Source organism: Hippoglossus stenolepis, chromosome 18, assembly GCF_022539355.2.
Source record: "Hippoglossus stenolepis isolate QCI-W04-F060 chromosome 18, HSTE1.2, whole genome shotgun sequence".
NCBI classification, from domain to species: Eukaryota; Metazoa; Chordata; class Actinopteri; order Pleuronectiformes; family Pleuronectidae; genus Hippoglossus; species Hippoglossus stenolepis.
Window position 1 is genome coordinate 13,673,159 of NC_061500.1, and position 21,964 is coordinate 13,695,122.

Sequence of the window (21,964 nt, forward strand, 5' to 3'; positions counted from 1 at the left end):
TGTAGTATCTGGCCAGTGTCTTTGGAGCCAGATCATAGACTGACCCAGTATGTCTTGGCCTCTGTTACTTTAGATTTTTCTCTGATGTTGAGTCCACAGACCAAGTTTAACCACACAACATTAAATCTCTGGACTCTTCCTTCAGGTCAGTGTAGATGACCATCATCATACGCAGTGGATGAATCATTAAAAAATATAATTTAAACACTTAATAATATATTGTGATATGATGAAGACAGCGGTGTCAGTGTCAGGGCTCCCTCCGCAGCGCCCTCGGCAGGTGAACAGGTGCACTACACGGATAACCCTGGTCCCCATAGAGACAGGCTCCCACAAACAGCGCTGCCCGTCAGAGCCGCTGCTCCTCGGCCTCTGTCAGCGGCAGCCTCGGTGTCACTCCACCCGGACATGGTTCATTCCCTCGAGAACGGACTTCCCGGATGGTTGCCAGTGAGATTGTACGTTATTTTGTAATTATTATTGGATTAGCTCGCATCAAGCCGCGGGTTTATCCTGCGAGGCCGGAGATTTGCGCCTCCGGGGCGGGGAGGAGTCCTCCGTTATTCCACCTCCGTTATTCCACCGTCAGCTGAGGAGCGCAGGGCCGGTATGTCGGTGTGTTAACATCGCAGTCACCTCGAGGCAGGACTCCATGAGCTGGTAGAGGTGAGTCTTTGTCTAATATCGTGTGTGTGTGTGTGTGCGGGTCAGAGAGCTAACACAAACACACACACGGTTCATCTCCGGCCATCCACTGGTCACCCTCCACCGGAGCAGGCGAGGAAATAACCACCACCAGCAGCAGCTAGCAAAGATGGGTGTTATTGTTAGCTTTAATTAGCTAGCTCTCATAGAAAACATCTGCTTTTTGCAATGCATTAACAGCCTAGCAGCTAATAACTGCACCAGGGTGTGATTCAAAAGTGCACCTGCATAGATTTATGGCAGTAAAATATGAATAATGACAGTAGAGACACCTGCAGCACCAGCAGGTTGGACCCATGCAGATAGCCCCTCTGTGTGCAGTGTTCTCTGTGATCAGCAGAGCAGGTGGTGTCTGTCAGGGAGCCAGGCCCCTTCCCTGCTTGTTGTTCTTCTTATATCTACTGTGTGATGTCATGGCCCTGGTTGGGTCTGGCATTAATGTTTCTGTGTCTCCTCCGTTGTGCAGGATGGATGTGGAGGTGAGTGCTGGCAGGGACAGCACCTGGAGGAGGGCAGCAGCAGCAGCAGCCGCAGCAGCAGATGATGATGATGGAGGTGGAGGAGGAGGAGGACGAGGAGGCATGGAGGCTCAGATTGTACCACTGGAGCTCTATGACTCTTCCAGGGCCAAAATAGAAGCAAATCTCCGCTGGTTGTTTGCCAAAGCCTATGGTATCGGTAAGGCTTGCTCTCTATGTTTACCTTGCACCATTGAGACTCTGAAAGGGGCCTGTTTCTTTCCTAGTGGTCACAGTATGATATGTTTCATTTGTTTTATTTCATGTATTGGAGCAACCGTCTACTGTACATGAACTGAGCTACATCAGCAGCTTCATGTGTTAAAGCCAAATTGTATTTATGCAGTCAAGTCCCTGCACTGTATTTGCATGAACAGTTTACTTAATACAAATCCTGCTAATTAAACTCAAATTCCATTTCCTGGCCTGGTGTCCTGGAGAGCAGAGAAAACTACACACATTCATGAAGCTGATGAGTTTAGCCAAGGACAAAATTAATGCTGCCACTAATGAGTATATCCATTATTGACAAATCTTCAGAACATTCTGTCTATTAATCAATAAATCATTTGATCAATAAATGTCAGAAAACAGTGAAAGAAATGCCCAGTATTTATTATTATTATTAAATCAAAGATACTCTGTTTACTCTATGACAAAAAAATCATCAAACTCTCATTTAAGAGGCAGTTTCTTCTTGAACATTTTTTAAAAAGATTATTTGGTTATCAAAATAGTTGCTGATTAATTTGCTCTCAACCAACAAATCAATTATTCGACTAATTGTTGCAGCTTTGAATGAAATAATAGAACCTTTCAGAATCAGAATCAGAATCAGAATTTTTTTATTGCCAAGTATATTTACATATACAGGAAATTGCCTTGGTGTGGTTGGTGCCTTTGGACATAACAACAAATCGGACATAAAACAACAATATATACAGAAAAAAACAGTTCATTGCAGTATTTGAATGAGTAGAGAAAGTAGTAATTAGCAGGTTATTTGATAAATGATAATTTATCATTGATAATGAATCATTATTCGGTGGTATAACATAGCTGAAATGCTTTAGTCCTGTTCCCAGTTTCCGTAAACCTCCCAGGTCTTTACATATCTGGCCTCTGTATCATTGTGGTTAGCTGATGACTGTCTTGACAACAGCCACACTCATTAACTATATGCCACATGTGAAATTGTGCATCTGCTCTAGTCTCATGAAAGTGAATATTTTATTTTATTAGAGTGTATATATGTAGTAGACTTTCTTTTAAGGCGAGATGGCCCACCACTACTAAAACATAGCAAGAATCCCTGCAGTCACCATCGGCTATTAATAAATATAACATTTCAATAGATAATGAAGTTGAATGCAATAAATGGAGCTATGAATAATGGTATTTTGAGATGATGTTGTCATTATATGGTTTATATCAGTATTAATAAAAAAAACAATAATTATTAACTGTATCTACACCTCCAGTTCTCACTTCATATGACGTCAATCTTACTGTTTACAATGATGGATTCATAGGTTGTTTCAGTTTTTAACTGCAATGTTGTGTGGTAAGCAAAGTTCCTAAGGAAAAGATGCTTACATCTCAAGAGCATAGCAGCGCTCCAGACCTCGGTGGTTGTGAGCGAAGGCTTAGGTCGACATCGCTTCGTCATTTATACTCAGGTCACTGGGCTTGCCAGATCTGATGAGCTCTACTAAAACATTGAAAACTAGGGCTGTGAAGCAGCACTGTCTGGGCCTGAGCACTTGTGAACTCTGGACCTGATTTGGCCATGGGGGAGGGCGGACAGGGATCGGGTGAAACATCTCTGCGTCACGCCCGTTTTGCGATCCGTGGGAAGGATAAACGCGTGAATTTGAGAGCAGATTGGACAATGTACAGTGGTCTGATCATAGGTTTTAATTCAATGCACAGTGGAGTTAAAAAAAACGCCCTGTTTCATGGCGAATCAGTCAGTGGCACTATGACCCTGAGTCCACATTGACATATGGAGCTGTTCAGGCCGGGACTTTGACCATAGGTGAGAATGTTGGTGATTTTAATCTCCATAGAGTTAAGATGACACTCACTGAATTTAAAGTTGATCTGATGAAACCTCTGGGGGCTGTTGTTACACACATGTAGTTTAAGGGACATTGAACAAAGTACACTGAAGTTACAGCAATTTCGTGTGTCATGGCGACACGTTGAAATTTGACGCCTCGCCACTAACATTTTTTTTTCGTCCGGTCATGATACACGTTTGCACCAAATTTCGTGAAGATCGGTTAAACCAGACGGAATTGATGCGTTTTAGGGGGCGCTGTTGAGCCATTTTGCCACGGCCGTTTCTAATTACTCCAGAATGCGTAAATTTTCACCAGGCCTGACGCTGAATAATCAAACGAAAAGCAATAGTGATGATCGCTGATGATGATTGAAATGGCTGTGAGGAAATGTCTGGGAAGGACTCACTGAATGTGGGTTTTTGTGTCATTCCCTGACTGCTCCTTGGGGAGTGTGAACAGGATGTCAGCTGTGCTATTCATGCAGGCCTGGGGGTCTCCCTGATTCTACCATCATTATGAGCAATAATGATGAGACATTTGGAAGGAGACACAGCGAGAAAGTCCTTCAGTAAAGGAAAAGCCTTTGTCATCATAGCCAGACATAAACTCTACTCTAAGTCTTCCCATCACTGCAGTGAGATATCCTGTGCTGCAGGCAATGACTCAGGAAATGGACTGGTTCAAAATCCTGAAATTCAGAGTTCGTAATGTGTGCTGGGATAAATAGCAACTAAGCCAAGAGAGAAAAACAAAGATATCAAATAGATATAAGACAAAACCTTCTCAAATATCCAAAATCTGACAACCAGTATTACACCACATCAGCATGAGCAAGCAACTGATACCTTTTCATGCTCAGTGTCAGTGTTGTAAATATCATGAGAACTGTCTGCTGGTTCCTCTCTGTGACGCTGTAATGTTCTAGGACAGACATCAGACACCGATAATAAACATCAAACAATTACCCTTTACTCCATCAAGCTTCCTGCTTCCCATAATCTCATTGGCTCCTCCTGCCATCACTGTGCCAGGAACAGTAAAGAACCCAATGTAATAGGATTTGACATTTATTATCAGTCTAATCTACTTTTCTTTGTTCGTGTCATTGATGAGTCAAATGTTTTTCTGCTAACGTTGTGTACAGCTGTAACTAGCAGTTATATTCAATATCATTATTGTTATTAATCTTCCAATTACTTTCTTAATTGACCCACAAAAAGTAAGAGAATAGTGAAAAATGTTCATCACAATTTGTCAAAGCTTGGCAACCTCATATTGCTTGTTTTGTTCAACCAATAGTCCCAAACCCAAAGGGTTTTAGTTTAGGATGAATAAAGAAAAGCAACTAAGTGGAAAGAAAGAAATGTTAAATCTTAAAATAGACTTTTGTTTATCAGAGAAGTTGCTGATTAACCCCCAGTTGAATGATTAATTGATTAAATGACAAATTACTTCAGATGTAATGTTGCCGAAATTACACATTTTTTCATTAAATCATTCGTTTCCGCAGTATTATTTCCTGATGACTATAATCAACCAAATAGGACTCCAGCTAATGGCTGTTATGATTATAGGTTAATCTGTCAATTATCTTTGTCAGTTACAGTTTCATTCTCACATTGCTTCTAGGCAACAACACCAAATGATGTTCAGTTTACTATCACTTACGACAACACAAAAGCAAAGAAGGAAATCCCCACAGTTGAGAATTTTGTTATTTTTGCTTGAAAAATCACCAAAACAATAAATCTGTTATTGCAATAGTATTGAATGACTAATTGTTTCAGCTGTAGATCCAGCTTTTTATCTATCCCTACCAATTTCGATACCTCAACTCAGGATATCTGCTGATACAGAGTACCTGTTCCAGTCCATCTTTTCCCGGGATTTGTAGATAGACTATGTGGCTATTTTTGAGCAGCGGCAACAGTGGCCTCTGCAGCCAAAAGAAAAAAATCATTACAGGTAGCTGGTGCATTAAATGATTTGTGGCTGTCAAGGGTACTGGAAGAACCGTAACCCCTCGAAGCTAAGAGCTCATATATTGAAAACAATCTGCCATGATGTCCGTATACTGAAAATGTTGAGCTAGCTTGTTCTTATAGCTCGGTGATGGCCCGGTGGTGTGTGACTTCTGCCTGTGTGTCATCAAAAATGCTTTTGAAATGTTTCTTTAAAATCTGGGTACTTCACTGCAGAGAAGTTATTGCACTCATTTTTATGTGGCTAAACATGACGCCAGGGATTTCAGGATTATCTGCCGCTCTACCACAGTAAAGCGAATGTACTAACGGATAACGTAAACACATCATTTGATCCTGACGATACAGTGACGGTGCATTTTCTTGGCCAATACCCGTTCATACCACTTACTAAGTTGTTGACGCCAGTACGCATCAGGTGTATCTGACTGGTGCATCCTACTTAGGCTAAAGCTGGCTTACTCTGTGTTATAACCACAATGATGCAGTGCCAAAGCAAACATGGACTTTTGGTTTTGGGCAGGATCTAAATATTTTGGTTGTATACTGCAGGTTGTGAAACTGCATTACCGCTAACTACCTGGGATATATTAGTCCAGAGTTGAAAACAGTATCTCCCATTGTAGTGGAGAGTGTCAGTGTGAAGGTCAGAAGAACCAAAACACTCTTATTAGATTAGAGTGCAAACCAAGCAACAGGGCAGTGCTGGGAGGACTCTGTTTGTCTGTGTGTGCTGGAGTGAAAGTCAGAGCCAGTCACATGTTTAAGTGTTTAATGGGATTGGATCGAAAGGCCGAGTCTTTGTTCACAACACAGCCTGGTTGTTTAGACTCATGCCAGTTTTACGAATGGCCTTTGGGGAAGCATTGAAATGATTTCTAAATGTTATTACTAGAAACTAAGAACATTAGGTTCTGACGAGAGGAATCATGTTTTTCATATTTTCAAGTTTGCATTTGAGACATTTTGAATAGAAAAATGTAACAAATAAAAATAAGGACTTTAAGGAAACTAGTTGTAATAAAAGTTGTGTCTAAATTATATCTTTAGTTGATGAAACACAAAGTATACAGATATTTTGAATGAAAATTACTTTAAAATGGTTTTAGAATAATTGTAAGATATATATTGAGCAGAACATTTTAAAGTTTGAAAAAGTTTTAATACAAATGGACACATTTTTGTATCCTAACTGTGTCAAGCATATCTTGGAAAATCGGTTTTCCTTTTACCGACATAGAGTATACACCAATATAGATATATCTGTAATTAGCTAATGTTGGCTCCAGCTATATTGCAGGATGTAAATAATACTTGCAATAATAATATTTCAAAATAACTTCTTTAATTGTGTGTGGATATAAAAGATAGTGTGGTCAGTCAAGAGCCACAAATCAAACCGTACTATACTGAAGAACTGGGCGATTCCATAAGAGACTTAACACATTTCTGCATGGTCAGACTTTCAAGTGTCACCACAGGCTTCATCAGCTTAAAGGCTGTGTTTTCTCAACATACTGTCTTCTGCAGGATTCTCCATTAAGCCTTCTTACTGGAGAGAATGGTTGTGTCTTTCCCCAGCAATGCCCAGAGTCTGACAGCCCTTCCCTGACTGTCAGCAAGATCCCTGCTGATCTATCTGACCTCGTGTCCAAAAGAATAGGAACAATAGCTTTCTCCAAACCCCTCCTCTTGATTTCCCCACATGTACACCAGGGTGGGCTTTAACGCTTGGATCAGGTGGATAATAAATATCTAAGGAGTACTATAAACTGGGATTACAGAGGACCTCCAGCCTCCCCCCTCTGCAGTTCTCCACCACACACACACACAACCACCTCCTGATGTCAGGGACCATACAACGACCCAATGAGCAGGCCTCTGTAATGAAATGGGACAGCAACCCAGCCCCCACCTCCGGCCAAGCTGGCATTCCCCGCCACCGTCTCCACGGCAACCAGGGAGGAAGAGGGGACACTGTGGGACAGCTGAGACTGAGGAAGTGTCAGGGTGAAGAGTGTTGTGTTAAGAAAGGGGCTGGTGGGGGACTTGTGAGATTTGTTTTTGTGGAGAGAAACACAATTGAGAAGAGAGCGGTGGAGGGTGGATATGTGAAGTATTTCTCACATGATCTGGGATTCATGAACATATGGCAGCAACAGAGAGTGAGATAGACACTGTAGGTTCACAGTCTGATGTGAAAGACACATCTGAGGTCTTCACAGTGTGCTGTACTAATCTGAACCTGCCCCGTGTGTGAGAGTGAGAGCGTGGCGGTTTTCCACTAATCATTTATTTTATGTTTTTTTATCTTAGTCATCATGACATTGAATGTTGTGGTTACCGCACGTCAGCTTTAATGCTTTTAGGGTCGTTAAATATTGATGCACGAATCATTGATCACCAGCTTTTCTTGTTTTCCCAGTTTTGATCTGACTCATTGTCACGACCTCTGCCAGTCACGTTGTGTTTCCACCCCTGTTGGTTTGTATGTTTGTCTGTTTGTCTGTTTGTAAGCAAGGTAACACAAAAACAACAGGACAGCTTTCCACAAAACTTGGTGGAAGGATACAGTACACTGGGTGAGGGAAGAACCCATCAAAATTTGCTGCAGATCCATATAAGAGGGCAACTTTCTTGGGCATATTATTTGGTAAAACTGCATTCAGATACCACGCTCCTCATACTTGGAATAAACTTCAGGACTCAATTAGACTAGATTGTTTTTTTAAACCTTAGAACAGTTTAGGTTTTTGGTAAAGGAAGTTTTAGTTGATGAATGCTCCTGGTTTTCTTGATGTGGCTATCTTATCCCTTTTTAAAGACATTTTTACTCCTCTGTATTCTGATCTTTACTTGTTTATGTAAATGCAGGGCACCATTGTAAACGAGAGCTCTGCTCTCAATTGTTTTATACCCTGTCTAAATAAAGGTTATCTATCTATCTATGTATAAAACTGCGTGTGTACACAACCTAAGTTTTTATCGTGGTTGAGAAAGCTGCTCAGCCCAATCTAATGGATGTGTGCAATGATCTGGCTGCCTATTCGGCATTGCTCTATTGTCAAAGGAGCAGTTCATCATTTTGGGAAAATGCTTATTCACTTTGTGCTGAGAGTTAGATGAGAAGATCGATACTACTCTGCTTGCCAGAGCCAGAAGGTCAGAAAATGTCGATCTACTCCTTTAAGACATGTTTACTAAGAGGACATGCGCCTATAACACTACAATTCATGTGGACAGTAAAATGGCTGGTGTGATAGACAGAAGTACTAATGTACTAATAAAACCCAGGCTGGAAAAATACAAATTCAGTTAGGTAATATTGATAATTAATGTAAGAAATAATCATGAACTTCCCGTTATTTTCTTTTGTTCCTCACCATAAACGTACATAACCAACTCACTCAATAACTCTTTCATGCACCAGTCCCTGTATTTCCTTCTGTCTGAATCTTCCCTGAAAGCACTGGAAGCTTGATTTCGTGAGTGCTTGAGACCGTAGCTCTGGATTAACGTGTCCAACTCATATAAAAATAGCTGCCCCATGTCTGTGTCCATGAACACCAGGCAGGCTGGGACAGCACCATCAGCTTAAGTATCCCAGCTAAGTCCTGTTAGCTCATTGGCTTCAGGCCTGAGGTCCACCTATCAGCCCTCATTGCTACCTGGCACACTGTTTAACTGTCGACTTTGTCTCAGCGCTTTCCTCCTGCGCTGGTTTCTTCTTAGACAGTCTAATACCTTCACAGTCTGTGTCCTGGGAGCTTCTCTGTTACGTCACATTGTGATGCATTGCTGGACACGTGCAGAACATGTTTGCGTGTGGATGCACATGATGTGATTTGTGGCTTAATAGAACTATAGATAGAAAAGCAACTCACTGTCTAACCCAGTCTCATCAACCAGGCTTAAAAAGATGTCATTAGGTCTACATGTTTATGATCTTTCCTCTTTCTAGACAACGTCCCTGCAGACCAGCGAAACCCCTTCTACACCGACCAGTATGAGCAGGAACATATCAAGCCCCCCATCATCCGCCTGCTGCTGTCTGGAGAGCTGTACTGCCGCGTGTGTGGGCTCATCCTGCACGCTGAGCAGGCTGCCTCGCTCCAGAGCCACCAGTCTGTCGTCCAGGCCCTGTCCAGGAAAGGCCTCTATGTCCTGGAGGCTGACAACACCCCTGTTTCTGATCTGGACCTCAGCTCTGCTCCCTTAAAGATGGTGGATATATCTTTTGTCTAGTTATATTCCAAAATTCACGTAACCTATGCACAAGTAATAATTATAGCAAATTAGTGAGTGCATTACACATTAACCAAGGAAACAGGATCTAATGGCCAGTGTTTACAGTGAGGTACTCTGTGATACTCTAGGTATGATACTTTTGTATCTGAATTCCTTTTCTAAACCTTATTTATCTATGGACATTTCGCTGAGAGCATTTTTTCCTCATGGCCTGCTTTTGTACACACTTTCATTAAATCAGGGGCATTTCTGTCATACATGCTTTCATACGTTTCCCCCAAACTCTTAATAGATCAGTTTTATATCTGATTAGAGAACATTGCTCAAACAGTAATAGATGCAGTTTTTCTGAAAATGTCTAATCATAAATAAGGCATTTGCAGATTAACCCTACTGCTCACGTCCTCGTTGGTAACGGGATCTGTGTATGTATGAAGTCTTCTGCAGCATTTCATTTCAGATTAACCTGAACCCATTTTTAAAAAAAAACCTTGTGAACTGACAACCCATTCTTACCACCTTATTACAGGTTAATGTGACTTTGCTTTCCAGAGCCAAATGCCTAGTGAGCCACGAGTATTTAAATACATAATTAATCGGTGGATGTGACTGTTTTGCAGGTTTTAGAGTGTGTATCTAAAATATTCATGAAGCAAAATGAACCAAAGGCTCAGTTCATATGAATATACAGTAAACCCACTGTCTCAACGTATTAGTCATATCCCACAGGTGTTAAAACACAAAAGGCAACTACCTGCCCAAGAAGCAGTGGCTGACGCTTTGTCCCTCACAGTATAAATGAGTGTAAAGTTGGCTCCAGGCTACTTAGTTTTGTATCAAGCTCAATAGGAGACATTGAAGAGACTCTCAGACTGTCATCGTCACATGTAATCGATTTTTAAAAACCTATGAATCGACTTTCTGTCCAACTGTCTTCTTTCACAGTGATTGGAAATGAGTTGTTGATATTCCGGGTGTGCCTATCATTGCGAAGTAAAGGGAATCAATGTGTCGGGCGTACAGCAAAACACACACAGTCATTTTACACAGCTGTAGCTCACCCCTGGCCTTTTCGAAGCAACAGAAACAGCGTGTGTTAAACTAAATAGTGACAGCAATTGTATCATGTGTAGGCTGGTAAGGATTTTTCTATTAGACCTCCACTTGTTCAGTCTCAAAATTCAGCCCTGTTTCCATGGCAACTCAGAGCAAAGTACTACCTTACCACAATTATTTTAGGCAATATATTCTTCTATAAACAGAGCAGTGATTCTAATACAGATATACACATTAGAGACACTTCTCAAGTGACTTGTTGGTTATAATGACATGGAATCCAAAATTAGGTTTCTGTTATTACATTAGAATATAACCCACAATCTGTGTTTTCCCAGAGCTCCCACATCCACCTCATTGACGCCCTGATGATGGCCTACATGGTGGAGATGATCAGCATAGAGAAGGTTGTGTCCAGTGTCAAGCGCTTCTCGAACTTCAGTGCCTCTAAGGAGCTCCCTTTTGATATGGAGGACGCAATGCTCTTCTGGATCAACAAGGTAAAAACCAAAACATTGATGTTTTCATGGTAGTATTTGTTCATTCTTTTGTTTGTTGTTGACTCACGGTGTCTCTGCCACTTCAGGTGAACATAAAGATGAGGGAGATCACAGAGAAAGAGCTGAAGATGAAGCAACATCTGCTGGAGTCGTCGAGTCAGCAGAAGGTAAGACCCGTGTGCCTCGTTTTATCCCCTCGTTTCACACTCTCTTTGTTTTGTCTCTTTGTCCCTCTCTGTCCCTTTTTTCTAAAGCATTCTCTTTGTTGAACACTGTCTTTCTTTAGTAATGTTGTTGCCTTTGTCTGTTGTTCCTCTGGCTGTCTTATACACAAGCATCCTCTACTCACCGGGTGCATTAGCTGTCAGATATGTAGTTTTTTGTCATTATAATCCGAACATTCCATGGATTATGATGTGATGGGCACCTCGTTTCACCTTCTGAAAACAGATTCAAACATTTTCTTGTCTCTCAAGTGTGGACACCCTATGTCAGGGGTTTTCAAAGTCTGACACTGCGCCTCTGCCCACTCACTCAATGGATTTTCTATCTCTACTTTCATTTCGAGGATCGTTCTCTAAATTCTGGAACTTCTGCCGCCTTAATTTGAGGTCATTGGGGTATTTTATCAGGAAGTATGGTATTGCCACGAAATCTTACTTGAACCATCAATTACAAAATGCACAAACACCTCCAGTCTCCTCATTTGCCTGCTCACTAAATATTCTTAACACTTGTCTAACCCTCTCTAGTTGTTAAGATCAGATCTGTCCCCATGGTAACAGGGGATAATCTGATTCCTTGTCTCTGTTTCTCACCCTTGTCTGCTGCTGTCCCTGTTTGTGTCTCCCACCTAAATTCTATTCCTTCCTGTCTCTAGTCTCCCTCCAAATGGTACTGGAAGCTTGTACCAGTAAGTGCAACTGCTAGCGATCTCTTGTGTGAATGTATGCGTGGCTGTATGGGGTGTGTGTGTCTACTTGTGTGTGTGTGTGTATGCGTGTCTGATCAGATAGAACAGAGGAGCCTTAAAAACTAATGACTAATTTGTCAGATAGCAAAACACAGACATGAATCAAAACCAATTTTACAGAGAAGACAGTGATGTACAAATTGAAGATGTCACAGTGCCCCATGGAGGCAAATGAAGAAACAGCAAGCTCCCAACCCCTTTTTTCCTCTGCGTGTTTGTTTTTACTTTGCATGAAACCCTTTAGTAATTCCTTCAATTTCCATGTGAGCTTTTGCATCTAACATCTTCAAACACATCCACAATCCACTGTTCCTTTCAACACTTTTTCTGCTGTCCACCGCGAAAAGCTACCTGGCACTTGAACTCACTGTCACCATCACGCAACGTGTGTGGAGCCAAGTGTTAAAATTGCTCAAATCCATTCAACCGGTCCCGGCTCTTCTCATTTCATTAACTTCCTCCCACTCTTTTCTTTCTTCCCTCACCAGCCTGTATTGCACGCTCTGGTCCAGTGTGTATCAGAGCCTTTGGAGTTCTTTTCTGTGGGAATGTACCAACCATTGACCCCTTCCTTTATTTATTCCTGACCTCTACTGTTTTTGCATTTTGAACCATTTATTACATGCACCAGCTATGAAAGCCATCTCAGTCTTGTATCTGGTTTGCACTACACAATATCAACCTGATAATTACATCAGGCCTATGCCCAACAATTAGCACCATGGCACAACAATGATCATTTTATTCTGTAGTGTATAGTAATGGACACATCTGGGAAACCTCACAGCATGGCACAGTGGGCCCCGGGGACATACTTCCTGAAGAACCTGTGGTCTGTCATGTCTCACGGCCAAGTCACCAGAATCTATGACTCAGTATTCGGACACAATGACTTCTGTATCAGACAAGAACTTTGTGTTGTTTGATTATAATACGTGAAAGTGATAAACATTGTTGCCAGTTGAGTGACACACAAACATTATCAATGTACGACATGAGGTTTGCAACATCTGACACAATCTGATACAGATATTTAAATATCATCAAAAACTTTTACAGAGAGCCGCTCAATGAGAATAATGACATTGAGAATAATAAGTCATATGGAAAGTGATATTTCCAAATATTATATGAGAAATGGTGTGTGTGTGTGTGTGTGACAAGTGAGCATGTGACTCAGTGTTATGATCTTATGAATTTGTGTACTATATGTAAAGTCGGGCTCTCTCTTGCTGTGTAGGTGCGATACCGCAGAGATCACCTGTCAGGTCGGACACTTCAGCACTTCCCCCTGCTGGACGACTTGTTGAAGGACGTGTGTGACGGAACAGCTCTGCTGGCTGTGATCCACTTCTATTGCCCTGAACTCATCAGACTGGAAGGTATGGTAACACAGGGCGACTGAATCCACTGAAGAAAAAGATAGTTTCCTAAGGTTGTATGATTTGTTTGCCAGTCTGACGTTTTGGGAAATATATTTGTATGTTCTCTTGCCAAGAGAAAGAATTTGATTTTCACAAGAAACGGGTTAAAAAAGCTCTTGATCTGCCTACTACTATTACCCTATGCAGTATTACCCTGATAGTAATGACCATTGTTATCCTGTTCTGTGCAGATATCTGTCTGAAGGAGGTTCCCTCCATAGCAGACAGCATGTACAACATTGAGTTACTGAGGGAGTTTTCTAACGAGTACCTGAGCAAATGCTTCTACCTGAAGCCCGAAGACATGTTGTATTCTCCACCGGTCCTGAAGGTGAGCTCAAAAACACTTTACAGACGGAAAATACTTTAAAAACAGGCTCCAATGACACTGTCCTATTGTCCCATTGATCTGGTTCCTGACAGAATAACATGATGGTCTTTATTGCTGAGCTGTTCTGGTGGTTTGAGAGCGTGAGGCCAGACTTTGTACAGCCCAGGGACCTTCACGAAATCAGAGACGGTAAAACACACCCACAAAAATACACTTTTCCTTTCGTAAACACTATGGTCACCCGTAATGGTTTCATATCTCTTCTACAATTTTCCTAGTGAGATTGTTGCTCCAGCCTAAAGCTTCTCGATCCCATACGCCCATCTCCAACGTCACAAAACGAAGTTTCCTGACGTCATCAAACTCCGCTGATGTCTTGACCATGCCCCAGAGCTCTGACCTCAGGTATTACACAGTAACTGTTGCCTGTAACAACACACAGAGAGTTTTACTTTCAACCTACAGGTTTACCAATTCATATACTGTAGTTGTTTTTCACATTACAGTTCTGAGAAAGATCTCATGTATGAATATGACAAAAACTAAGTGCACTTATCGTAGCATCTTCCCATATATTTTAATTGTGAAACCACGGTTCAATTGTTATACTGGTTACATACCACTAGAGTAATATTTTCAGAAAAGCTTTCACTATATCATCATTTTTTCAATTCAAACCTAATTTAATCTTTAAATTCAAACATCTGTCTTTTTCTTACAGCTCTATACCAAGCACATCAAGCTCCTCTCAATGTTTACTGCCCTTGAGACAGAGACAACAGAAGGTGCTTGAGGAGAGCACTTCAGGTAATAAAAAAATACTTACTCTGTGCAGAGTCAGATCCTTTAAGTCACAAAGAAAGTTCTTCAAGCAGAGAAAAGGGAGAGGAAAGAATAAACAATGGGATTGTTTATTGTAGGTGACGTTAATGTACCTAATGTGACGTGTGTTCTTGTATCTTTCTTAGATCACCTCCGACTTGTTAACTAAAGCATTTAACTGGAATATTTTGAATTGTAACTGTAAACTGTAAAATCATTTTTTAATATTCTGTCTAAGGAGTTGCAACTTCAAATGTTGCATGTTTGAGAATTCCCTTTTCTGATATGGATCATATTTTCTTTGTTCAGTGCTGAGAAATAGGTCCACCTCTATGGCTCGTGCAGATGGGCCGCACCAGGGCTCAGTATTGGCCTGGCAAGAGAGGAGGCAGAGGTGAGCAGCGGGATTACAGCCTTTACAGTTTCTGTTTCCATGATTCATTACACTTAGCTCATCTAATTTGTATTCCTTCCTCTGTTCCTGTCCAGGCCTTTATCGCAGCCAGTGCCCTATGCCCTGCATTATCCCATGGAGGACGACGCCGACAGTATCAGCCTCGCTCGATCCATCAGCAAAGACAGCTTGGCCTCGAACATCATGAGTATTACCCCGAAACACATGCTGGGGTCAGGTCCTCGTCTGTCTCACCACAGACTCAGTGGTCAGAGCCTTCTGAGTCACATACGCATAGAAGACGAAGAGGAGGAAATAGAAGAGGAGGAACTTGTTGCTGTGATCCACCCCTATGCATTTTCTCGACATCGGCTTGGGAGTGACATGGAACAAGATGAGCTAGAAATCCAGGATGCAACCTCCACCTCAAGGGTTTCGAACCCTCATTGCTCTCCTCGCCTTGACACTGGTTGTTTTACTTCGGACCATCAGGCAGACGGCTACTATCTGGAGCCTCTGATGCCTGCCATCCCCAAGCCAGCCAAAGAGAAGAGCATCAGCCTGAACAAGCAGGAAGAAAGTGGGGAGAGTCGCTGTAGAGCAGTGGCTGCAAGGAAAGCGCCCACCATTGTCCCGAAAACCTCACAGAGAATATCCCCTGTGGCTGAGTCTAATAGAAGTACCTTTACACCCTTACCTGTTGCAGAGTCAGTGCCTACCTGCCTCAGGCCGCCCACTGAGGGTTCATTAGGCAATTCTCCGCCTGGAAAACAACTGTCCCCAGGCTTTTTCCTTCATTTGTCGCCGGAGCACCACAGCTCTTTCTCCAGCACACTTGAGGTGGGATACGACTCTGACTCAGACATTGCAGACCTTGAGGAAGACGAGGAGGAGGACGATCAGATAGAGCAAACTAGAGAAGTGATGAAGAGAGGAAAGGGGAAATATTTACAGGAGGGGGAGGTGTGTGAGTTCGGTGAGGGCGAGTCAGCCAAGCTGAGAGAAGACTTGAAGGTGAGTGAGCGGGACGATAAGGAAGGCGGCAGTGGACGCTCAAGCCCTTGCCTCAGCACCGTATCCTGGGCAAGCAGCTGCAGCGCTTCGGGCAGCGCCAGTGTCAAGATGACCAGCTTCGCAGAGAGAAAGCTCCTTAAACTTGGCCTCCGGGATGGATTTTCAAGTACCAGTAGCTCCCAGAAGACCACACCTGATGGCTCTGAGAACAACCCCTGTCCTCCATGGCAACTGAAGACTGACCCCACCTCCAGTTGGCTTGGGAAGGAGCCTGGTTCTGTGTTGGGGAATAATATGATGGGGAGCCTCCCAGTAGTGCCTTCAGAACTGCTGCAACTTCACATGCAGCTAGAAGAACAAAGACGTGCAATAGAATATCAGAAGAAGAAGATGGAGACCCTGTCAGCACGGCAGAGACTAAAGCTAGGGAAAGCTGCTTTCTTGAACATCGTAAAAAAGGGTGGAGGCAAGAGTGAGACACTTCCTTTGCCGCTGAAACACTCCCAGGAATCTGAAACAGCTGCTGATAGGAATAAAATGAAGTCACTGTCCAGCAGGGATGACTCCTGTCTGGATACGCTGAAGGTCCAAGCAAAGATGGGCCATCAAGAGGGAGCACACATGAACAGAGTCAACAAACTGAGCACCCTGTCTCAAAATAATGGGGCTGATCCCGGCTGCCCTGAGTATTCCCGCTCCATAGATCTTCTCAATGACGCTATTAGTTCCATTCAGCAGCAGATGATGCAGCTCTCCTTACAGCAGGACCTGCTGATGAAGCACAGTGTGGCCTCACCTCCAGAACGAGTAGAATCTGTAGCTAGCCCAACCCCCACAACGACACCAACACCATCCACCACCTCTACCTCAGAGTCCAAATCTTTTGCAGTCCACTTTGTAGATATCGGTGGCAGCAATTCTCTTCCTGTAAGCCGACCTCCCAAGCTTAGTTCCAGCCAACGCAGCAAAGCCTTGGAGAGAAAACAGAATAAAGAGAACAGCAAGCTGGCCTCTATAGTGGCTTCTAATACTGACTCCCCAGAGTGCACTCCCTCTCCTAGTGAAAGTCCATGTGGAGACCAGGGGACAGTGGCTTCTATGGAGAGCTCCAGGTTAGAGAGAAACATTCAGAGAAAGAGCACCTTCAGAGTCCATGGCTTAGCTGCAGAAGGATTCGGGCGCTTCCAAGAACAACCCCAGTCACCGGACCCACCAGTCATCTCCAGTACAACTGTATCTGCCTCACAGGCGGCAGATCCAGAAGAAGCTGACAACTCAGGAAAAGAGGCTTTGGCTGGAGATGAGAGTACCAGGGTCAAAGGTCAACTGATTGAGGTCGACCTGTTTGAGTTTAAGGATTCACTGGTGGATGGCAATCCAGATGGTACAGACTGCACAGCAGAGGGCGAGCAGAAGAATGGGCTGGGCTTCTTCTTTAAGGTAAAATTGAGATGTTTAGCATTTTGTGATTTGGCATCATCAAGAGTACATCAATGACATGGAGAGTACCGTCTGAGAAACACAGTGAGTAAGTGAATAAATGTAATTTATCTACCAGGATGAGGAGAAGGCAGAAGATGAAATGGCAAAACGTCGTGCTGCCTTCCTCCTCAGACAGCAGCGCAAAGCTGAAGAGACCAGACTACGCAAACTACAACAAGAAGCCGACAGTGAGCTCAAACGTGATGAGACACGGTACTTTTTCTTTTCACACACTCACACAATAATTATAAGGTTAAAGGTTTGTGTGTGTCAGGCAGTGAAATTCGGATTGTGTTCAACTCTCCATCCTGCTCTTCAAGGCGTAAGGCGGAAGAGGACCGTGTGCGTAAGGACGAAGAGAAGGCGCGGCGAGAGCTAATTAAACAAGAATACCTGCAGAGGAAGCAGGAATCACTGGTGGAAGAGCAGGGTCAGGTCAAGCCTCGTCCGCGGATTAAGTCCCGCAGGAACAGACCGAAATCCCTCCACCGTGAAGAGTATAACAGCCTCTCCAAAGGATACACCACACATAAGGACACCCTAGGTACTTGAACAGCATATATGTTTTGTCTAGTGTTGTCCATGTTGTCTTGTTGTCATGTTGTTTGTGTACAACATAGACTATATATAAAGTTGGACGACATGACAGCTCCCCAAAAGTCAAGTTATGTCATCTTGATTGCCACCTAGTGACTGGCTGCTGTATAGGTCATAAACCCCTTGCCACCACTATGTTTTAATTTGTTATTTGTTATAAAAATGGGGTTAAATGGCAGGTGGAGAAGCGTCGTCCATCTTTCAATACAGTCTTTTCAGTTAACCTCACTCGTGTAAATGTTGTCAAGCTCTGAGTGTGTACGTGTGTTGTGCAGGTAATTCTCTGAAGGTGTCCATGTTGATCAAAGCCCAGGGCTCAGCAGCAGGCTGCAGGGGAGGTGAACCTTCTAACCTGCTCTGCATGATGTGATATGAGACAAACACATCCCATAAAATCCCTGGACTAGAAAAGATCAGACTTTATACAGTACCTGGTTCAGAACGAATTGTGATCCACTTGTCTTTTAAGCAGATTTCTGTCCCTTGTTTGAATCATGGGGTTGTAGGCTGTTAGTATTTAGAGTAACGTTACATTATTTATTTGGGTTCCTGCTTGCATATGGAAATAGAACAGTGGGGGGATCGGGCAAACAACAATTAGGCACTAAGTCCATCTGTCAATTTCAGTCGATCTGAGCTGCAGTCATCGAGGATCGACGCTCTCTTTGGCGACAGAGACAGACAGTGTCATATCGGGAGGGGCAGAGCCGCAGAGGTGAGGATTCCCAAGTTGTGTGTAAAGTCCCGAGATGATAGACTCGTCCAGTCTGCCTATCATACTAGTAATTTGATTGACCTGTATGTTTGTGCTTCAGGGCTGCTTCTGTTTGCTCTGTGGAGTCATTCCCGATGCTGAGCAGAGCATCCAGCAGGAACATGGAGAGGGACTGGGAGAACGGCTCCATCGCCTCTTCCATCATGTCCACAGAGTACAACGGTGAGCAGAGATGTAGAAAAAGCTTTTCATTTATTGTTACTATCACCTAGCAATTATTTGAGCATAAAAATCTCAAGACAAAGTTAAAGACAAAACATATTTTTGATCATTTTGGGGAAATGTGTTTTTTCCTTTTTTTTTTGCTGAGAGGTAGATGAAAAGTTTGACACCGTTATTGGCTGATCAAATCTGTAAATATGAAATCAGAGCCATCAGCCAATCAGAGTAAAGTTTTAGGATGGGATATGCCCTGGAACCTTTTCTGGCCACCTGGACCTTTGTCTTATCAACGACGCTAACAGGCTACTAGTGCTGAGCCCTCTGGACTTGCAGACATTTGTCATACGTAAAGTAATGTCCTTTGAGTTTTAGGTTATGCATGAAGCACATTTAGATTCAGTCCAAGTGGTTGCTGCATCCAACCCAGCTTCCAGACTTTATGCTCATCTAAGATAGCTAAGCTCTAGCCCCATACTTAATTTACAGATATGGGATATGTGGTATCAATCTTCAAATCTCGCTCGATGTATTTCCTAAACAATTCCTTTCAACACCTACACACTGACTTTAAGACATTTCTCTCTCTTTTGTTTGTAAAAGGTCCTAAACTCTTCAAGGAGCCGAGCTCTAAGTCCAACAAGCCAATCATCATCAATGCCATCGCTCACTGCTGCCTGGCTGGAAAGGTTAATGAGGGCCAGAAGAATGTTATTCTGGAGGTCAGTGTCATCACTTGAAGTTGAAGTTATAGCTATTAGTAAACTTTGTGTCATTTGTAGAGAAAGTTTGTATTTTTTTTTATCTATTATTCTCACAGTAACATTTCTCTTCCTGTTCGATGCGATGTGTTGAATTCTGTCTTATGTCTGTTTCACAGGAGCTTGAAAAGTGCGATGCCAACCACCTGATCATCCTCTTCCGTGACGGCGGGTGCCAGTTCCGCGCCATTTACTCATACTCCCCAGACACGGAGGAGATCGTCAAGTTCACGGGCACCGGGCCGCGCAACATTACCCGGAAAATGATTGACAAGGTCTATAAATACAGCTCTGACCGCAAGCAGTTCACTGCCATCCCCACCAAGAGCGTGTCGGTCAGCGTGGACGCTCTGACTATCCACAACCACCTCTGGCAGGTCAAGAGACCAGGGAGCGCACGGAGGAAGTGAGAGGGAAAAGAAACCCTGATTTCCAGTTTCTGTTTATTTACATGTGTTGGGCAGGACCCAATAATCCTGGAGATGATTGACATGCGATCATGTTAGATCGAGGGCGTAGATGTCAGTGTGTGGCAGTGCAAGAGGGTGAACCACCTGACAATTGAATGCAGTCCTTTATTCTTATTTTTAAATTTTTTTTGCGTTTTCTCCTGCATGTCACACTGATTTGATTTGTTGGGACGTCCTACAGTGACTAGGCACCGTTCATGATGGATTCTTATGTAGCAGCGAAGAGGAAATGGACCCTGGAGTTGAATACTACTGAATACTACTGGCAAAAGCTGACACACACTAATAACAAGTACGACTACAGACAGGCAGTGGTGAACAACCACTCGATACTATATACCGTAACGTTTGCTATTTCAGCTCGGCAAAAAATTTACACCTTCAGCTGTGATTATTATGAATCCAGGCTCGACATACAGAGCTCCTGTTTATTCACCAGTAACTTCTACTGGTCAATGCTTTTCTGAAAGTAAAGAAACTTTTCTATGTAAGTATGGGATGGATGTTAGTGAGTGGTCACGTCCAGTGTTGTTTTCTATTTTAGTGTGTTTGAGGAAGTGTGCGAGTATTTGTGTTAGGGAAGTGGGGGGGGGGGAGCTGAAAGCGATGACACCTGTGCATCCATCTCTGAATGTTTACTCTTATTTATGCTTTAAAACTGTCATGAAACGGAACAATGGGGCAAAGCAACAAGACAATTTATGTTTCTGTTCGGGACCTGCTGTTACGTTTTTGTGGAGGAGAGATTACGTCTTTCGAAAGGAGGGTATATTTTACCAGTATTTATTCCACACAGGAAGCGCTTTGGAGACTCAGTGCATTATACTTCATCAGTAGTGCATTATATATCCGTACCCATACGAGTCATCTGAGATCCCTGACTGGCTCGTATTGCTGAACCAAAATGATCTGAGCTATGCCACTGAGCCGTTCGCTGCTCATTAACAGCTCACAGGATTCTGGTGAGCATTATATTTCAATGTAGCTTCTGGCATTGTACACTAGTAATATCCCTGTGATGACTGTCAGCGGCTGGTATAATGTTGGGGGGAGGAATTGCACAATACTTGATATTTGTTTGCTGCATTTGTACATTTTTGAGTAGTATTTTTTGTACTTTATGTACAAGTTATGTTTACTAAAAAGCAGGCACTATTTTGAGGTTTATTCTGTCACAGGCAACGTTATCAGAGACGTTATCAGACTTATTTCATTGTGTTATGTTGTTTATTTATTTTGAAGAAATATAATAAAGTGCAACTAGGTATGTTTTCTTGCTAAAGTTGTCGTGGTCTGTGTGGATCTTTATGTTTCCAATATGTTCATCTGTTACTCACCACTTCTTTCTTGGGCAGAGGGAGTAAAACATTTACAATATCAATATGTCGGCCGATATATTTACTAAAAAATAAACACCAGTACAAATACAACCAAATATATAGTACTTATATTAAGAGAATAAACATTTTTCTTACTTAAAATGTAAACATGAGTAGTTTTCATTTTGGCTCATATTGGCAAAAATCGACATTGATAACGATATGGCTCATATCTGCCAATATTATCGACCAAGTGATAAATCAATCAAGGTTAAAGTTTTTCTGTCTCACCTGCCTTCCTGTATCTCTCCTCTTCATGTGCACTCTGTTTCTCTGCTGCTCTCATTTCTCTCTCTCCTCTGGATGAT

General features: G+C 42.6%; 1 protein-coding gene across 2 annotated transcripts; it reads left to right on the top strand.

The window, feature by feature from the left end:
• Positions 1 to 322: 322 nt before the first annotated feature.
• On the top strand, positions 323 to 21,559 carry camsap1a (calmodulin regulated spectrin-associated protein 1a). Of its 2 annotated transcripts, XM_035141574.2 has the most exons (19): positions 323 to 666; positions 1,172 to 1,383; positions 9,233 to 9,495; positions 10,914 to 11,075; positions 11,162 to 11,242; positions 11,956 to 11,988; positions 13,289 to 13,430; positions 13,664 to 13,803; positions 13,896 to 13,992; positions 14,082 to 14,208; positions 14,525 to 14,610; positions 14,935 to 15,019; positions 15,115 to 17,473; positions 17,592 to 17,728; positions 17,836 to 18,059; positions 18,740 to 18,827; positions 18,928 to 19,049; positions 19,650 to 19,768; positions 19,927 to 21,559. In XM_035141574.2, exons 2-19 carry the CDS (start codon positions 1,173 to 1,175, stop codon positions 20,215 to 20,217), a joined length of 4,767 nt encoding a protein of 1,588 aa, XP_034997465.2. In that variant the 5' UTR covers positions 323 to 666; position 1,172; the 3' UTR covers positions 20,218 to 21,559. The 2 variants fall into 2 exon arrangements, with proteins under 2 accessions (XP_034997465.2, XP_047200541.1); XM_047344585.1 differs by lacking the exon at positions 11,956 to 11,988.
• Positions 21,560 to 21,964: the final 405 nt, after the last annotated feature.